The sequence below is a fragment of the Oncorhynchus keta genome, chromosome 19 (assembly GCF_023373465.1).
Source record: "Oncorhynchus keta strain PuntledgeMale-10-30-2019 chromosome 19, Oket_V2, whole genome shotgun sequence".
Taxonomy (NCBI): Eukaryota; Metazoa; Chordata; class Actinopteri; order Salmoniformes; family Salmonidae; genus Oncorhynchus; species Oncorhynchus keta.
Genome location: NC_068439.1, coordinates 25,380,946 through 25,400,312, shown reverse-complemented (window position 1 = coordinate 25,400,312; position 19,367 = coordinate 25,380,946). Strand labels below are relative to the sequence as shown.

The 19,367-nt window shown below is 39.4% G+C and overlaps 1 protein-coding gene across 2 annotated transcripts in view; it reads left to right on the top strand.

The window, feature by feature from the left end:
• The first annotated feature begins 7,091 nt into the window (after window positions 1–7,091).
• The window catches only part of LOC118378037 (adenylate cyclase type 2-like), a 96,256-nt gene continuing 83,980 nt past the window's right edge, over window positions 7,092–19,367 (top strand). Inside the window, exon 1 of one of the 2 annotated variants that reach the window (XR_008070774.1) lies at window positions 7,092–8,721. Coding sequence is in view for 1 of the 2 variants with exons in the window: in XM_052470088.1 (XP_052326048.1) it covers window positions 8,449–8,721 (273 nt within the window). In the remaining variant the exon portion in view is untranslated. The remainder of the gene's footprint in view (window positions 8,722–19,367) is intronic. The other variant, XM_052470088.1, reaches the window with a different exon arrangement.

The following is a 19,367-nucleotide window of genomic DNA, read 5'->3' as shown; positions in this document are numbered from 1 at the left end:
CCATGATATATAATATTTATAACTGATAGTCTCACTCTTCACACCATGATATATAATATTTATAACTGATAGTCTCACTCTTCACACCATGATATATAATATTTATATCTGATGGTCTCACTCTTCACACCATGATATATAATATTTATAACTGATAGTCTCACTCTTCACACCATGATATATAATATTTATAACTGATCATCTCACTCTTCACACCATGATATATAATATTTATAACTGATCATCTCACTCTTCACACCATGATATATAATATTTATAACTGATAGTTTCACTCTTCACACCATGATATATAATATTTATAACTGATCATCTCACTCTTCAGACCATGATATATAATATTTATAACTGATCATCTCACACTTCACACCATGATATATAATATGTATAACTGATAGTCTCACTCTTCACACCATGATATATAATATTTATATCTGATGGTCTCACTCTTCACACCATGATATATAATATTTATAACTGATAGTCTACTCTTCACACCATGATATATAATATTTATAACTGATCATCTCACTCTTCACACCATGATATATAATATTTATAACTGATCATCTCACTCTTCACACCATGATATATAATATTTATAACTGATCATCTCACTCTTCACACCATGATATATAATATTTATAACTGATCATCTACTCTTCACACCATGATATATAATATTTATATCTGATGGTCTCACTCTTCACACCATGATATATAATATTTATATCTGATGGTCTCACTCTTCACACCATGATATATAATATTTATAACTGATCATCTCACTCTTCACACCATGATATATAATATGTATAACTGATAGTCTCACTCTTCAGACCATGATATATAATATTTATAACTGATCATCTCACTCTTCACACCATGATATATAATATGTATAACTGATAGTCTCACTCTTCACACCATGATATATAATATTTATATCTGATGGTCTCACTCTTCAGACCATGATATATAATATTTATAACTGATAGTCTCACTCTTCAGACCATGATATATAATATTTATAACTGATAGTCTCACTCTTCACACCGTGATATATAATATTTATAACTGATCATAGTCTTCATTTATATCTTCACACCATGATATATAATATTTATATCTGATGGTCTCATCTTCACACCATGATATATAATATTTATAACTGATCATCTCACTCTTCACACCATGATATATAATATGTATAACTGATAGTTTCACTCTTCACACCATGATATATAATATTTATATCTGATGGTCTCACTCTTCACACCATGATATATAATATTTATAACTGATCATCTCACTCTTCACACCATGATATATAATATTTATAACTGATCATCTCACTCTTCACACCATGATATATAATATGTATAACTGATAGTCTCACTCTTCACACCATGATATATAATATGTATAACTGATAGTCTCACTCTTCACACCATGATATATAATATTTATAACTGATAGTCTCACTCTTCACACCATGATATATAATATTTATAACTGATATTCTCACTCTTCACACCATGATATATAATATTTATAACTGATAGTCTCACTCTTCACACCATGATATATAATATTTATAACTGATAGTCTCACTCTTCACAGCATGATATATAATATTTATAACTGATCGTCTCACTCTTCAGACCATGATATATAATATTTATAACTGATAGTCTCACTCTTCACAACATGATATATAATATTTATAACTGATCGTCTCACTCTTCAGACCATGATATATAATATTTATAACTGATAGTCTCACTCTTCAGACCATGATATATAATATTTATAACTGATAGTCTCACTCTTCAGACCATGATATATAATATTTATAACTGATCATCTCACTCTTCACACCATGATATATAATATTTATAACTGATGGTCTCACTCTTCACACCTTGATATATAATATTTATAACTGATCATCTCACTCTTCACACCATGATATATAATATTTATAACTGATGGTCTCACTCTTCACACCATGATATATAATATGTATAACTGATAGTCTCACTCTTCACACCATGATATATAATATTTATAACTGATCATCTCACTCTTCACACCATGATATATAATATTTCTAACTGATCATCTCACTCTTCACACCATGATATATAATATTTCTAACTGATCATCTCACTCTTCACATCATGATATATAATATTTATAACTGATCATCTCACTCTTCACACCATGATATATAATATGTATAACTTATAGTCTCACTCTTCACACCATGATATATAATATTTATAACTGATCATCTCACTCTTCACACCATGATATATAATATGTATAACTGATAGTCTCACTCTTCACACCATGATATATAATATTTATAACTGATCATCTCACTCTTCACACCATGATATATAATATTTCTAACTGATCATCTCACTCTTCACATCATGATATATAATATTTATAACTGATCATCTCACTCTTCACACCATGATATATAATATTTCTAACTGATCATCTCACTCTTCACACCATGATATATAATATTTCTAACTGATCATCTCACTCTTCACACCATGATATATAATATGTATAACTGATAGTCTCACTCTTCACATCATGATATATAATATTTATAACTGATCATCTCACTCTTCACACCATGATATATAATATGTATAACTGATACTTTCACTCTTCACACCATGATATATAATATTTATAACTGATCGTTTCACTCTTCACACCATGATATATAATATGTATAACTGATAGTTTCACTCTTCACACCATGATATATAATATGTATAACTGATACTTTCACTCTTCACACCATGATATGTAATATTTATAACTGATCGTTTCTCTCTTCACACCATTAAACATAATATGTATAACTAATAGTCTCACTCTTCACATCATGATATATAATATTTATAACTGATCATCTCACTCTTCACACCATGATATATAATATTTATAACTGATCGTCTCACTCTTCACACCATGATATATAATATTTATAACTGATAGTTTCACTCTTCACACCATGATATATAATATGTATAACTGATAGTTTCACTCTTCACACCATGATATATAATATGTATAACTGATAGTCTCACTCTTCACACCATGATATATAATATGTATAACTGATCGCCTCACACTTCACACCATGATATATAATATTTATAACTGATAGTCTCACTCTTCAGACCATGATATATAATATGTATAACTGATAGTTTCACTCTTCACACCATGATATATAATATTTATAACTGATAGTCTCACTCTTCACACCATGATATATAATATTTATATCTGATGGTCTCACTCTTCACACCATGATATATAATATTTATAATTGATAGTTTCACTCTTCACACCATGATATATAATATGTATAACTGATAGTCTCACTCTTCACATCATGATATATAATATTTATAACTGATCATCTCACTCTTCACACCATGATATATAATATGTATAACTGATACTTTCACTCTTCACACCATGATATATAATATTTATAACTGATCATCTCACTCTTCACACCATGATATATAATATGTATAACTGATCATCTCACTCTTCAGACCATGATATATAATATGTATAACTGATAGTCTCACTCTTCACACCATGATATATAATATTTATAACTGATAGTCTGACTCTTCAGACCATGATATATAATATTTATAACTGATAGTCTCACTCTTCACACCATGATATATAATATGTATAACTGATAGTCTCACTCTTCACACCATGATATATAATATTTATAACTGATAGTCTCACTCTTCACAGCATGATATATAATATTTATAACTGATCGTCTCACTCTTCAGACCATGATATATAATATTTATAACTGATAGTCTCACTCTTCACATCATGATATATAATATTTATAACTGATAGTCTCACTCTTCAGACCATGATATATAATATTTATAACTGATAGTCTCACTCTTCAGACCATGATATATAATATTTATAACTGATAGTCTCACTCTTCAGACCATGATATGTAATATTTATAACTGATAGTCTCACTCTTCAGACCATGATATATAATATTTATAACTGATAGTCTCACTCTTCAGACCATGATATATAATATTTATAACTGATAGTCTCACTCTTCAGACCATGATATATAATATTTATAACTGATGGTCTCACTCTTCACACCATGATATATAATATTTATAACTGATAGTCTCACTCTTCAGACCATGATATATAATATTTATAACTGATAGTCTCACTCTTCAGACCATGATATATAATATTTATAACTGATAGTCTCACTCTTCAGACCATGATATATAATATTTATAACTGATAGTCTCACTCTTCACACCATGATATATAATATTTATAACTGATAGTCTCACTCTTCACACCATGATATATAATATGTATAACTGATAGTCTCACTCTTCACACCATGATATATAATATGTATAACTGATAGTCTCACTCTTCACACCATGATATATAATATTTATAACTGATCATCTCACTCTTCACACCATGATATATAATATTTATAACTGATGGTCTCACTCTTCACACCATGATATATAATATTTATAACTGATCATCTCACTCTTCACACCATGATATATAATATTTATAACTGATCATCTCACTCTTCACACCATGATATATAATATTTATAACTGATAGTCTCACTCTTCACACCATGATATATAATATTTATAACTGATCATCTCACTCTTCACACCATGATATATAATATGTATAACTGATAGTCTCACTCTTCACACCATGATATATAATATGTATAACTGATAGTCTCACTCTTCACACCATGATATATAATATTTATAACTGATAGTCTCACTCTTCACACCATGATATATAATATTTATAACTGATCATCTCACTCTTCACACCATGATATATAATATTTATAACTGATAGTCTCACTCTTCACACCATGATATATAATATTTATAACTGATAGTCTCACTCTTCACACCATGATATATAATATTTATAACTGATAGTCTCACTCTTCACACCATGATATATAATATTTATAACTGATAGTCTCACTCTTCACACCATGATATATAATATTTATAACTGATAGTCTCACTCTTCACACCATGATATATAATATTTATAACTGATCATCTCACTCTTCACACCATGATATATAATATTTATAACTGATAGTCTCACTCTTCACACCATGATATATAATATTTATAACTGATCATCTCACTCTTCACACCATGATATATAATATTTATAACTGATCATCTCACTCTTCACACCATGATATATAATATTTATAACTGATAGTCTCACTCTTCACACCATGATATATAATATTTATAACTGATAGTCTCACTCTTCACACCATGATATATAATATTTATAACTGATAGTCTCACTCTTCACACCATGATATATAATATTTATAACTGATAGTCTCACTCTTCACACCATGATATATAATATTTATAACTGATAGTCTCAATGGACTCCAGTTCAAATCAATGGATAAGATTGGAGGTGGAACTTCTCCTATAATGTAAAGGATTGTGGATTAAACCAATGGATTTACACCAATTACATGTAATGGACGCACCACACCGAGCTGACAAATAAAGTGTTGCCAATTAGACACACACACACACACACACACACACACACACACACACACACACACACACACACACACACACACACACACACACACACACACACACACACACACACACACACACACACTGCACCTATCAGACAGTGAACACATTGAAGAAACTAAGTACAGAAGTGTATGAGTCAACAGGGGAGAGCAGAAAAAATAACTTTCACACATTTACCAGGGTCACTGAGTTCACTGCTTTAAAACCTTGCAAATTTCACAAAAATGGCCTTCATTTTAGATCCCAGTCACAATGTGTACTACAGTGTATTGGAAAGTTCTTAGAATACAATAGAATACATTTCAAACGCATTTAGAGTCACTGTAAATTTCCCAGTAAACTCAACTCATATAGCCATTGATTTAGAAGAATCGTACTTGTTAAATCTTGCTTCAAATCATGGTTAATGCACAACATTTTTAAAAATCAAGTGTATCTTTGAAAATGTCGTGAAATGCATAATTCAGTTAGTTCACATTTTGTTGGTGGTAATAAGCACGTTGCAGTGTGGCTTTGATATAAAGTGGGACCATAATAACCAAATGGTATTTAATTGACGGAGCTGCCAGTGCAATGAAATCATTACGTCATAAAAAAATGAATGACTCGTCTTGCTTGAGAAAAATAAAGAAGAAACAGATCTAGGGATCAATTGGTGTGACAGCTTTCATACCTCAGATACGGACATGTAGTGGAGAAATGAGAGGAAAAGGAGAGAGGAAAAGGAGAGAGGAAAAGGAAAGAGGAAAAGGAAAGAGGAAAAGGAAAGAGGAAATGAGAAAGAGAAACAATCAAATGGAGAGTGGGTAAAAGAAGCGGAGAGGGAGATAGAGACGGCGAGAGAGAGAATGGGAGAGAGGGAGATAGAGAGAGGATGGGAGAGAGGGAGAGAGAGACGGCGAGAGAGAGGATGGGAGAGAGGGAGAGAGAGGATGGGAGGGAGGGAGAGAGAGGATGGGAGAGAGGGAGAGAGAGAGGGAGAGAGAGAGAATGGGAGAGAGGGAGATAGAGGATGGGAGAGAGGGAGAGAGAGGATGGGAGAGAGGGAGAGAGGGAGGGAGGGAGAGAGGGAGAGAGAGACGGCGAGAGAGAGGATGGGAGAGAGGGAGATAGAGAGGGAGGGAGAGAGGGAGAGAGAGACGGCGAGAGAGAGGGAGGGAGAGAGGGAGAGAGAGACGGCGAGAGAGAGGATGGGAGAGAGGGAGAGAGAGACGGCGAGAGAGGATGGGAGAGAGGGAGAGAGGGAGGGAAAGAGAAAGATACAAACTGGGAGAAAGGGATGGAGGTAGGGAGGTTGAGAGACATAGAGTGAAAGCTAAAGACCGGGGGAGAGAGAGAGTGAGGGAAGGAGGGAGAGAGAGAGAGAAAGATGCAGACTGGGAAAGAGAGAGGGAGGGAGTGTGGCACAGGACATTGTGTTAGATGAGTCACGACTTCCTGGGGATCCCTCTCTCTTTCATTCTACTCTCATTCTTTTATTCTTTACTCTCTCTCTCTTTATCAATTTACATGTTTTTTCTCTTTTTCTCATCCCTCATCCTCTCTCTCAAGACTTTCCCTCCCTGATCCCGCACATCTCTCCCTATCTCCTCCTTTTCCTTCCTCTACATCTATCTCTGTCTCGCTCATTTCAATCCATTCTCCTGCTCTTATACAGCTTCTCATCCTCTCTGTTCAGTCTTCTTTTTCCAATCTCCCTCACTCCCTCGCTCCCTCACTCCTCTCACATTAGCGCAGCTGTTACCCCCTCCCTTCCCCTTTCTCTTTCTTTTGTCTCCCCCTCTCTATACCTCCCCTATATCTTTCTATCCCTGCCTCCCTGTTTAACTATATGGTGCTACGTTCTCCCTGTCAGTCTCACTCTGTCTCTTTCACCCCTTTTTCTCGCTTGCCTCCCCTTTTCTGACTCCCTCTCTCTCCATTCGCTCTCTCTCTCTCTCTCTCTCTCTCTCTCTCTCTCGCCTCGATCCACTTTGACACTTTCCTTCCCTCTCTTCCTCTCCCTTACACTCTTCCGCCGTCACACACAGGCACACACACGCACACACACTCTCTCTCTCCCTCTCTCTCTCTCTCTCTCTCTCTCTCACACACACACAGACAGACACACACACAGTTTTTCTGCCTCACACTAACACCCACTCGATCTGTCTCTCTCTCCTTTCTGACGAGGGAACATGTTGCCTAGGAGCAGTAGCAGCAGCAGCAGTGTGCTACACGTGGAGACAACCTCCTCTCTCTGTGTCTGACTGTAATAAACCAGGGACAGGAGGAAGAAAGAAGGACCTGTTTCTTTTTTCTGTGTCTGACCAGACTCATTGAGGAAGAGGAGGAGGAGAAGAAAGATAGGACAAGGATCAGTACGCAGAGGGATTCAGGATTTGATTGTGACTGTGAGTCTGACCAAACTCACAGAGGTGGACTAGCGAGAGAAGGAAGAGGAGGAGGAAGAGGAGGAGGAGAAGAAAGATAGGACAAGGATCAGTACGCAGAGGGATTCAGGATTTGATTGTGACTGTGAGTCTGACCAAACTCACAGAGGTGGACTAGCGAGAGGAGGAAGAGGAGGAGGAAGAGGAGGAGAAGAGCCAGGATTTGTTTGTTTATCTGACAAAACTCCCCAAAGAGGAAGAATAGGAGGAAGAGGAGAGGCTACTGTTTGTTGTCCATTTGGGACAAGTGGGGTAGTGGGTTTGGACCGGGTCTTGGCACACCCCCCAAAGTCGCTACCATGTGGCAGGAGGCCTTACGGACTCGGGGGCGCTACCTTCTGGAACGTGGGGGAGAGGGGGGAGATGGGGGAGAAGCCCTGGGGGATGTGTTTGTAGGTTTTGGGGAGACCCCGACACAGGGACAGGTGTGTGTTGGGGGACAGAAGACCCAGGACTGGCTGTATGAGTCCTACTACCGTATGAGCCAACAACACCCTCTCATTGTGTTCCTACTGCTCATAGTGATGGGAGCATGCCTCGCTCTACTGGCCGTGTTCTTTGCTTCCGGACTGGTGAGTGTGTGTGTGTGTGTGTGTGTGTGTGTGTGTGTGTGTGTGTGTGTGTGTGTGTGTGTGTGTGTGTGTGTGTGTGTGTGTGTGTGTGTGTGTGTGTGTGTGTGTGTGTGTGTGTGTGTGTGTGTGTGGTGTTATACAATACAGAGCTCTATTGACTGATTGGAGTGGTGCAGAATGTGACAAGAGGGCTTCTTTCAAGTGCTGTTTCTGCTGTGTGAGTGTTGTTGATTTGATGACACACACACGCACACACTTGAAGAGTGCTGCCTATAACTGAAGTGTTTTTTCACTACTGTTTGGGGAACCAGGTAGCCTAGTGGTTAGAGCGTTGGGCCAGTAACCGAAAGGTTGCTGGATTGAATCCCCGAGATGAGAAGGTTAACATCTGTCGTTCTGCCCCTGAACAAGGCAGTTAACCCACTGTTCCCTTGTAGGCTGTCGTTGTAAATAACAATTTGTTCTTAACTGACTTGCCTCGTTAAATAAATGTATGCCACAGAGATAGATGAAAAGGGAGAGCGAGTGTAGATCAATAAAGAGAGTGTTGAAAAGAGAGAGCGGAGAGATAGAGACCTGGTCAGACTGTGATTTTTGTTCAGTCCATTGATGTGTTTTTCCTCCGCAGAATATTATAACACCTCTCGCCTCCCACAGTGTAAACACACACACACACCTCGCCTCCGCAGCAGAAAAGTTACAGTATTGCAGCATCAGCAACCGAGCCTGACCAGCCCAAAGCTGTTTCCAGTGTAATAACAGAATACCAATGTATAACTCATGATATCCCTGGATGTATGTGAGCAATAACATATAGTGGGACTCAATGCGGGATTCAACCCTAGGTCTCTATGGTACTAGAGGGTTGTCAACATGGTTGACTCCCATGGGAGATTTATCAAGGACTGATACAGTATATAGCATGTATAGTAGGTCAATGTGGAGCATGTATGTTCTGTCCTCCAACAATTCTTCTTTACTGCCCCTGAGGAGAATAAACAACCTAGAGACCACATTTTGAGTGTCTCTGTCTTGTCTCCGTGTTGGATGCATTTGTACGGTCTTCGGACAGTAAGGACAAGTACTGGGACAGTGTTGGATAGACAGTAAGGACAAGTACTGGGACAGTGTTGGATAGACAGTAAGGACAAGTACTGGGACAGTGTTGGATAGACAGTAAGGACAAGTACTGGGACAGTGTTGGATAGACAGTAAGGACAAGTACTGGGACAGTGTTGGATAGACAGTAAGGACATGTACTGGGACAGTGTTGGATAGACAGTAAGGACAAGTACTGGGACAGTGTTGGATAGACAGTAAGGACAAGTACTGGGACAGTGTTGGATAGACAGTAAGGACAAGTACTGGGACAGTGTTGGATAGACAGTAAGGACAAGTACTGGGACAGTGTTGGATAGACAGTAAGGACAAGTACTGGGACAGTGTTGGATAGACAGTAAGGACAAGTACTGGGACAGTGTTGGATAGACAGTAAGGACAAGTACTGGGACAGTGTTGGATAGACAGTAAGGACATGTACTGGGACAGTGTTGGATAGACAGTAAGGACAAGTACTGGGACAGTGTTGGATAGACAGTAAGGACAAGTACTGGGACAGTGTTGGATAGACAGTAAGGACAAGTACTGGGACAGTGTTGGATAGACAGTAAGGACATGTACTGGGACAATGTTGGATAGACAGTAAGGACAAGTACTGGGACAGTGTTGGATAGACAGTAAGGACAAGTACTGGGACAGTGTTGGATAGACAGTAAGGACAAGTACTGGGACAGTGTTGGATAGACAGTAAGGACAAGTACTGGGACAGTGTTGGATAGACAGTAAGGACAAGTACTGGGACAGTGTTGGATAGACAGTAAGGACAAGTACTGGGACAGTGTTGGATAGACAGTAAGGACAAATTCTTATTTTCAATGACGGCCTAGGAACAGTGGGTTAACTGCCTGTTCAGGAGCAGAACGACAGATTTGTACCTTGTCAGCTCGGGGGTTTGAACTTGCAACCTTCCGGTTACTAGTCCAACGCTCTAACCACTAGGCTACCCTGCCATATACTCACTTCTTCTTCTCCCCTGATGCGTGTCAAAGTAGTTTGGTGGAGGTATATGATTTATGTAGTACAGTAGTGAAATCATGCACAAAGTAACCTACACAATCCTCGTGAAAAATATTGCGGGCCACATACATAGCCTAGTTGAACCGGAATACCATCTGCAGCCATCAAGAGCATGCAGCTCTCAACTAGTTCTTTGATGGAGCCACTCACAAAGTATCTGCAGCCAGTAGGTAGGAAAGATGTTTCAATTTATGATACCTACCAGTAAATACTAACCAAGACAACAATGGATATGCAAACTAGGTATTGAAAACGTTTGGTTAGAAGTCTTGGTTAGGAGGCTATATTTGTGCTGCTTGCATCAGGGGCATAGGCATGATGGGCCTGGGTGGACACAAGCCCACCAACTGGGGAGCCAGACCCTGCCAGGGCCACCCAATCAGATTGGGCAAAAACAAAAAAAATATACATTATTATTACAAAAAACACAGTTCCACTCACCAGATGACAATAATGAAACAACCCTTTCCTGCGGTCAATGAACAAAAGCACCCTCTTTGGTCTCATGGGTGGAATGTTATTAAGTTTTATTTCAGTCTTCTGTGATGTATATAAAGTGTAATATTGTGATTCAAACAAAACAATGGAATACATTTCAGCTCTATATCTGACATGGTACAAATGTCTTGTTTTTTAAGCCCGTAACCGTGTGTGTGAGGTGTACACTTTTGTTTCAAAGTAGATTTATTTAAGACTACCAAGAATCACTCTGTGTGACCCTGATTTAGCCCACTGCAGTAAAAGGTTTTAACTTGTTGTTGAAAGTTATTCTTGAAAGGGCAGAAGCTAAAATATTAGCAGCAACATCCTCTTCGATAACACCTGCTGCAGCCGCTGCAATCTAGCCTACAACAATAGATAGCTAGCTAGACTTTGGGAAAACTACTGCTCGCTATTGCGCAATATCCTGTTGGCCTTTGAGAAGACAGAAGTTTTGCCTTAATTCAGATGAATTATGCTTGAATGACAGATGCCTTTGATCTAGCTTCTGATGGCCTAGCCAATGGCTGATTTAGCTACAGTAGCCAGATGTATATCCCCAGAGACGATCCCCAGAGACATTATTACTAATTAATAATATAATTTGAATTATTATTGTTATTATTATTATTTTATAATAATAATCTGAAAGCGTGGAAGGCCCTCATTGTTCCCCACAGGGTTTGGGTTTGTAAACATTTGTAGAATGTCTCTATTTGCACTCAGCATGCATTTTGTTCACCATTCTGAATGTCATTGGTTCTTCTGAAATATGAACAGAAATACTGGACATTTTGATCTCTTGTTATGGTGGCGATTTGACAAAATTACAGTCATTGTCTTGTACTCACATTTCCTGGTCTCAGTCTTGACTCGGTATTGGACCTCTCATCCCCTTCTGGTCTCAGTCTTGAATCGGTCTTGGACCTCTCATCCCCTTCTGGTATCAGTCTTGAATCGGTCTTGAACCTCTCATCCCCTTCTGGTCTCAGTCTTGACTCGGTCTTGGACCTCTCATCCCCTTCTGGTCTCAGTCTTGACTCGGTCTTGGACCTCTCATCCCCTTCTGGTCTCAGTCTTGAATCGGTCTTGGACCTCTTGTCCCCTTCTGGTCTTGGTCACCATGTCTTGGTCTTGACTTGGACTTGATTTGCTACTTGAATCGGTCTCGCTTTAGGTGGTCTCGAACACACCACTGGGAATAAAGTTGTAATATAGGCCTGATAATCATATAAACCTAGCAGAGGATTGTATCTAAAGTGGCATACAGTATAATGAGTATAATACAGTATAACACATCTTTGTTCATGATTCCAGTGGAACTGAAACCCAAAACCTTGGCATTGATTGCTCCATTGCGCTTACTAAATGAGAAACACAGAACGGAATATATTGTACTGAATTGAACTCTGCTCTACACTCTCTAAAAGAAGAACTCCAGCCAAACTCATATTATCAGGCTGCCAGAATGCTATTATATCATCAAAGCTAGCTGCTAGTTTCTAGGTGTATCTTTATGCCATTTCTTCTGTCTTCTCTCTCTCACTGATCCATTTCAGGAACACTCCAGCAACATTGACAAATCCCCAGTGGGTTGTTCTTAGAACGTATGAACCACAGTGGGTTGTTCTTTGAAGATCTTCCTTTCACCTTGTCAAAACCATTCCTGGAATAATATTCTTAACTAGATCCCGAATGATTGATTATGATGTCACCTTATCAATTACGTCATATTTCGTTCCGATTTAAACTGGAGAGGGCAAAAGTGCATTACAGCACAAAACAACGCTGGAGTACACCTCTGTCTCTCAATATAAGCCACCATTCTATTAGATCTAAAATATTTTATAAAGTAAAAGTGCACTAGCCATACCTGACAAGTATGTGTGGTTTATGTATGTTTCTCATCCATTGTGGGATGTGCCTGTAATGCAGCAGAAGGGCTCATTTGCCCATGTATTGTTTGCAAGCTAGCTAGAAACTTTGTAAAGTTGCCTAAACATTGTGGTAAGTTAGTTCTGTACTTTATTTTCCAACCAACATACCTAAGCTAGCTAGCATATTTATCCCCTTATTAATGTTGTTTTAAAATCGTTTGATCACCATTGCTGCTGGCTGCGCAATGCGACAGACATGGCATTGATTGATGGATCATGTCAAATTGGCTATCTAGCTAGCTAACAACAAATCATGCAAATTTGGCCAGCTGGCTAATAAGCTAACCTTCAGTGGCTAAAACTAGCTAGCTAGTTATCTCTAAATATTGTTTGATTTGCTTGCCAGCTGACAGTAGTCAGACAGACAATATTACCAGGGCAGGCTTAGACTCTAAATATATCCTACTTGTCGATATATATCTCAAGTAACTATCTCTTGATGAAGCAAGCGAAATGAAACAAGTTGTTTGCTTAGCTAGCTAGCTTGGCCTACACATCAAAAAGATAGGCTGCAACCCTCTGAAATGACATGAATACTGATCATGAAAAGCATACAGTTACATGCTGTAACTCAGATTATATAGCTAAATGTGCTCAATTGCTTTGCATGGAATAATCTGACATTTGTAGTTCTGGCTGTGCTTTTCAAGAGGTGATCATATTACAACTAAATAATTGTAGCATTTCTTAAGCAATCCCTTGAAAACCACAATCAGTTGTCAATAGTTTTAGTGGAGCTGGGTGTCTCCCATCCCCCCCCATCAGGCAAGTCAAAAATTATGCACCTTACTGTGTAATTTATTGAACAACCTTTGTATTGTTGTCATTACTGTATAATGTTCCTGTCATAGAAATTGAATATTTCTATGGTTCATATATTGTTCTAGTATGAATGTTCTAGACACATCACCCATCAGCTAAGAAGAATTGTAGATCAAATACAGTCAGTCTCTTCAGGGCCGGCCCTAGCCTTTTGGGGGCCCTAAGCGAGAATTGCGGGCCCCCACCTTGAGGAATAACATGTTAGTGGCCACCCTCTTTAAAGTGGAGGGAAAAATGTACATTTTCAAGTTTTCATTTCCTGCAATTCTCTACATTTTGCAATGGGGCGGAGAAAACTGCTGAAAACTGCTGAAGCACAACGACATTTCAAAATTGCGCCTGGTGTATTATAATATTCTTACTCTATATAGTAAGACCCTGACTGAATCCGTTTTTTGGGGGGGCCACGGCCCCTAAGGGACCGCTTATGTTGCTTATTCTGGAACCGTCCCTGAGTCCCTCTCTCTGCTCTCGCTCTCCCTCGCCTCTCTCTTTTAATCTCTCTGCTTATCTCTTCTTTCTCTCTCTCTGTTCCTCTCTGTCTCTGTCACATAGCCTACATACTAACAAACAAATAACAGAGAGAGAGAGCACTCCAGTAAGAGTCGTGTTTAAAGCGCTCTTCAAGTGCACGCGTATATGTGAGTGTTTGTGTGTGTTTTGGAGAGGATTCTGTTGTATGTGTGGTCAGCACAACCAAAACACCATTAGTACTGCTGAAATATCAGGCACAAAAACATGCTCTTTTATCTTATTCAAGTGATCTGGGATTTTTCTATAACCAGACCCTCCCTCCCTGTGTGTGTGTGTCTGCATGCTCACATGTTCACACGTGTGTGTGTGTGTGTACGTTTGTGCGTGCGTATGTGTGTGTGTTGTGAAGTTTTTACCCTGAAACCCTGCCTCTGCTGTATCTCAGGAAGTCTCTAATTTCCTACCGAAGCTTATCTTGTATTTTCAGAGCAAATATCCCTGAGGATTGTTCTTTCATGTAGTCCTGAGATTGCATTGATTTAAAACGGTGTGCTGGTGTGTGTGCATATGTGAGTGTGTGTGTAACCAGGCGATAACATACAGTAAGCTAGGTGAGATAAATAAATAAAAAATCACAATTAATAACATGACATATTGGGAATAAATAACAAAGTTCTGGGACAATATATTATATATACATATGTATGTGGACACCCCTTCAAATGAGTGGATTTGGCTATTTCAGCCACACCCGTTGCTGATAGGTGTATAAAATCGAGCACACAGCCATGCAATCTCCATAGACAAACATTGACAGTAGAATGGCCTAACTGAAGAGCTCAGTGACTTTCAAAGTGGCACCGTCATAGGATGCCAACTTTACGACAAGTTAGTTTGTCGTATTTCTGCCCTGCTAGAGCTGCCCCAGTCAACTGTAGGTGCTGTTATTTTGAAGTGGAAATATCTAGGAGCAACAACAGTTCAGCCGCAAAGTGGTAGACCAAACAAGCTCACAGAACGGGGCCGTTGAGTGCTGAAGCGCATAGAGCATAAAAATATTCTGTCCTCGTTTCAAAACAGCCTCTGGAAGCAACGTCAGCACAAGAACTGTTCGTCGGGAGCTTGATGAAATGGGTTTCCATGGCCAAGCAGCCGCACACAACCCTAAGATCACCATGCGCAATGCCAAGGTTTGGTTGGAGTGATGTAAAGCTTGCTGCCATTGGACTCCAGAGAGGTGGAAACGGGTTCTCTGGAGTGATGAATCACGCTTCACCATCTAGCAGTCCGACTGATGAATCTGGGTTCGGCGGATGCCAGGAAAATGATACCTGCCCCAATGCATAGTGCCAACTGTAAAGTTTGGTGGAGGAGGAATAATAGTCTGGGGCTGTTCTTTATTGTTCTGGCTAGGCCCCTTAGTTCCAGTGAAGGGAAATCTTAACGCTACAGCATACAATGACATTCTGGACAATTCTATTCTTCCAACATTGTGGCAACAGTTTGGGGAAGGCCCTTTCCTGTTTCAGAATGACAATGCCCCCGTGCACAAAGCGAGGTCCATACAGAAATGGTTTGTCAAGACCAGTGTGAAAGAACTTGACTGGCCTTCACAAAGCCCTGACCTCAACGCCATCGAACAGCTTTGGGATGAATTGGAATGCCGACTGAGAGCCATGTCTAATAGCCCAACATCAGTGCCCAACCTCACTAATGCTCTTGTGACAGAATGGAAGTCCCCGCAGCAATGTTCCAACATTTAGTGGAAAGCCTTCCCAGAAGAGTGGAGGTTATAGCAGAAAAGGGGGGACCAACCCATGATTTTGGAATGAGATGTTCAACGAGCAGGTGTCCACATACTTTTGGTCATGTGTCGTATGACATCATATGACAAAATATGACATCACCAGACTGTGGGTGTACAGTATGCAGTTCAGGGGGTAACGCATTGTGACAGAATTCCAGTCATCCAATGTAGGTATCTATTATTATTTAGTCCACTTGACTCTGTTTAAACATCCTGGCATTCATCTCTGTTTGCTTGTGAAATGTCCAGTTATTGAAACAGATAGTTAGAATGTTGAACTATGCCTTCTTTTATATTGGAACAGATTTGACTGTTGAACTACTTATTAATGTTGAACTACAGCCTACTGTAATGGCGAAATCCTTGTCTGGACAATTTATTGTTGTTATTGTTGTTCTTGTTGATGTTGTTGCAACCTCTGTCTATTTCAAGAGCTCCCTCGAGGAGACATTGATCTGTGATAGTCTTCACACACTTGTCTTGACACTTCACACACACACACACACACACACACACACACACACACACACACACACACACACACACACACACACACACACACACACACACAGACAGACAGACAGACAGTGATACTTAACACTCTGACACCTTCACACTTCACACTGTCATGTTGTAACACTTCTAGAATAGAAAGCTCTAGGCTCGACAATGGTGGCTGTCCATTAAACATGACAGAGAGAGAGAGGCGAGAAATGTCTAATAATCTACATCCCATTTTAGATATATATTCAAGACTTTCAGAAAACATGGAAAGTGCATACAGTGCATTGGGAAAGTATTCAGACCCCTTGACTTTTTCCACATTTTGTTACGTTACAGCCTTATTCTAAAATGGATTAAATAAATGAAAAATACTCACCAATCTACACACAATATACCATAATGACAAAGCAAAAACAGGTTAATAGAATTTTAGAAAATTTATTAAAATTTAACAACAGAAATACCTTATTTACATAAGTATTCAGATCCTTTGCCATGAGACTCGAAACTAAGCTCAGGTGCATCCTGTTTCCATTGATCATCCTTGAGATGTTTCAACAACTTCATTGAAGTCCGCCTGTAAATTATATTTATTGAACATGATTTGGAAAGGCACAGACCTGTCTATATAAGGTCCCACAGTTGACAGTGCATGTCAGAGCAAAAACCAAGCCACGAGGTCAAAGGAAATGTACGTTGAGGCACAGATCTGGGGAAGGGTACCAAAAATTGTCTACAGCATTGAAGGTCCCGAAGAACACAGAGTCCTCCATCATTCTTCAATGGAAGAAGTTTCGAACCACCAAGACTCTCCCTAGAGCTGTCCGCCCGGCCAAACTGAGCAATCGGGGGAGAAGGGCCTTGGTCAGGGAGGTGACCAAGAACCCGATGGTCACTCTGACAGAGCTCCAGAGTTTCTCTGTGGAGATGGGAAAACCTTGCAGAAGGCCAACCTTACGGTAGAGGCTATTACGGTAGAGTGGCCAGACGGAATCCATTCTTCAGTAAAGGACACACACACACACACACACACACACACACACACACACACACACACACACACACACACACACACACACACACACACACACACACACACACACACACACACACACACACACACACACACACACACACACACACACACACACACACACACACACACACACACACACACACACACACACACACACACACACACACACACACACACACACACACACACACACACACACACACACACACACACACACACACACACACACACACACACACACACACACACACACACACACACACACACACACACACACACACACACACACACACACACACACACACACACACACACACACACACACACACACACACACACACACACACACACACACACACACACACACACACACACACACACACCTCGCTGACTGACAGTGTTATGTTCCCTCCCTCTTCCCCCTGTATAAAGGTGGAATCAGTCAGTCTGAGGTAAAAGAGAAGTAATTGTTCTTGTAGACAAAACAGTAGAGAACAGCAGCCCGTCATCTCCCCCTCTCCCTTTGTCCTGCCTGGGAAATGGGCTTGAATGGGTTTAAATGGAATTAAATAGCTTTAAATAGCTAACCATTTGAAATGTGCAAATGGCAGGAGTTTTTACCGCAGATAGGCTAAGGGAGAGCACTAAAGTGGGGAAAGAGCAGGACTATTCAGTTATTCAGTTACAGACGGGAAAGGTGAGCCTATGCGTTTGTGTGTGTTTGAGTTGTGTGTGTGTGTGCATGTGTGTTCCTGCGAGCACGTGGGTGTGCCAGTGGCGGTCAGTGCCATTTATGATGAGGGAGGACAATTTTATTTTCATGAGCATGGCCTTATTTCTATTACGGCATGTTGGATGACTGTCATTCATATTCCAATGTAACATCGTTAGGTTTAGGCTACTACATCATACTCAAATTGTCCCTAAACCCACCATGAGGTTGCTATAACCTAGCCTATGAATGAAAGTTTACAATATAGGTGCACACAGGTCTAGAGAAAAATGACACATAGACAGACAATGACTGTCATTTAATACCACCTTGCACACTCTTTCCTGCATCTAGCCTATCTAGGGTGTAATCATTAGTTCAACAGATGCAAACGAGACTTACTGTAATTTTGGACAAATTCAGATTTTTATCCCCGTTTTGTTTGCTTCCGTTTAAGAAGCATTTTTCAACAGAATCGGCGTAATGAATAGAACCCTGATCACGCATAAACACAATTCACTTTCATAGCAGCCACGTTGTATTCATTCTCACCTCTATGCAATCTCCTCCTCTGACCTTTTCCCTTAGTTTGTGGACTTCAATTAACAACACATCAGCTGTATGTAACCAAGCGAAAAAAAACTTTCCTAGCCAAACCACCACACACAACCTACATCGTTGTCCCCATATTAACTAAAGTAACGTTCTAGTCAATATGGCTAATAGAACGAATGTGTT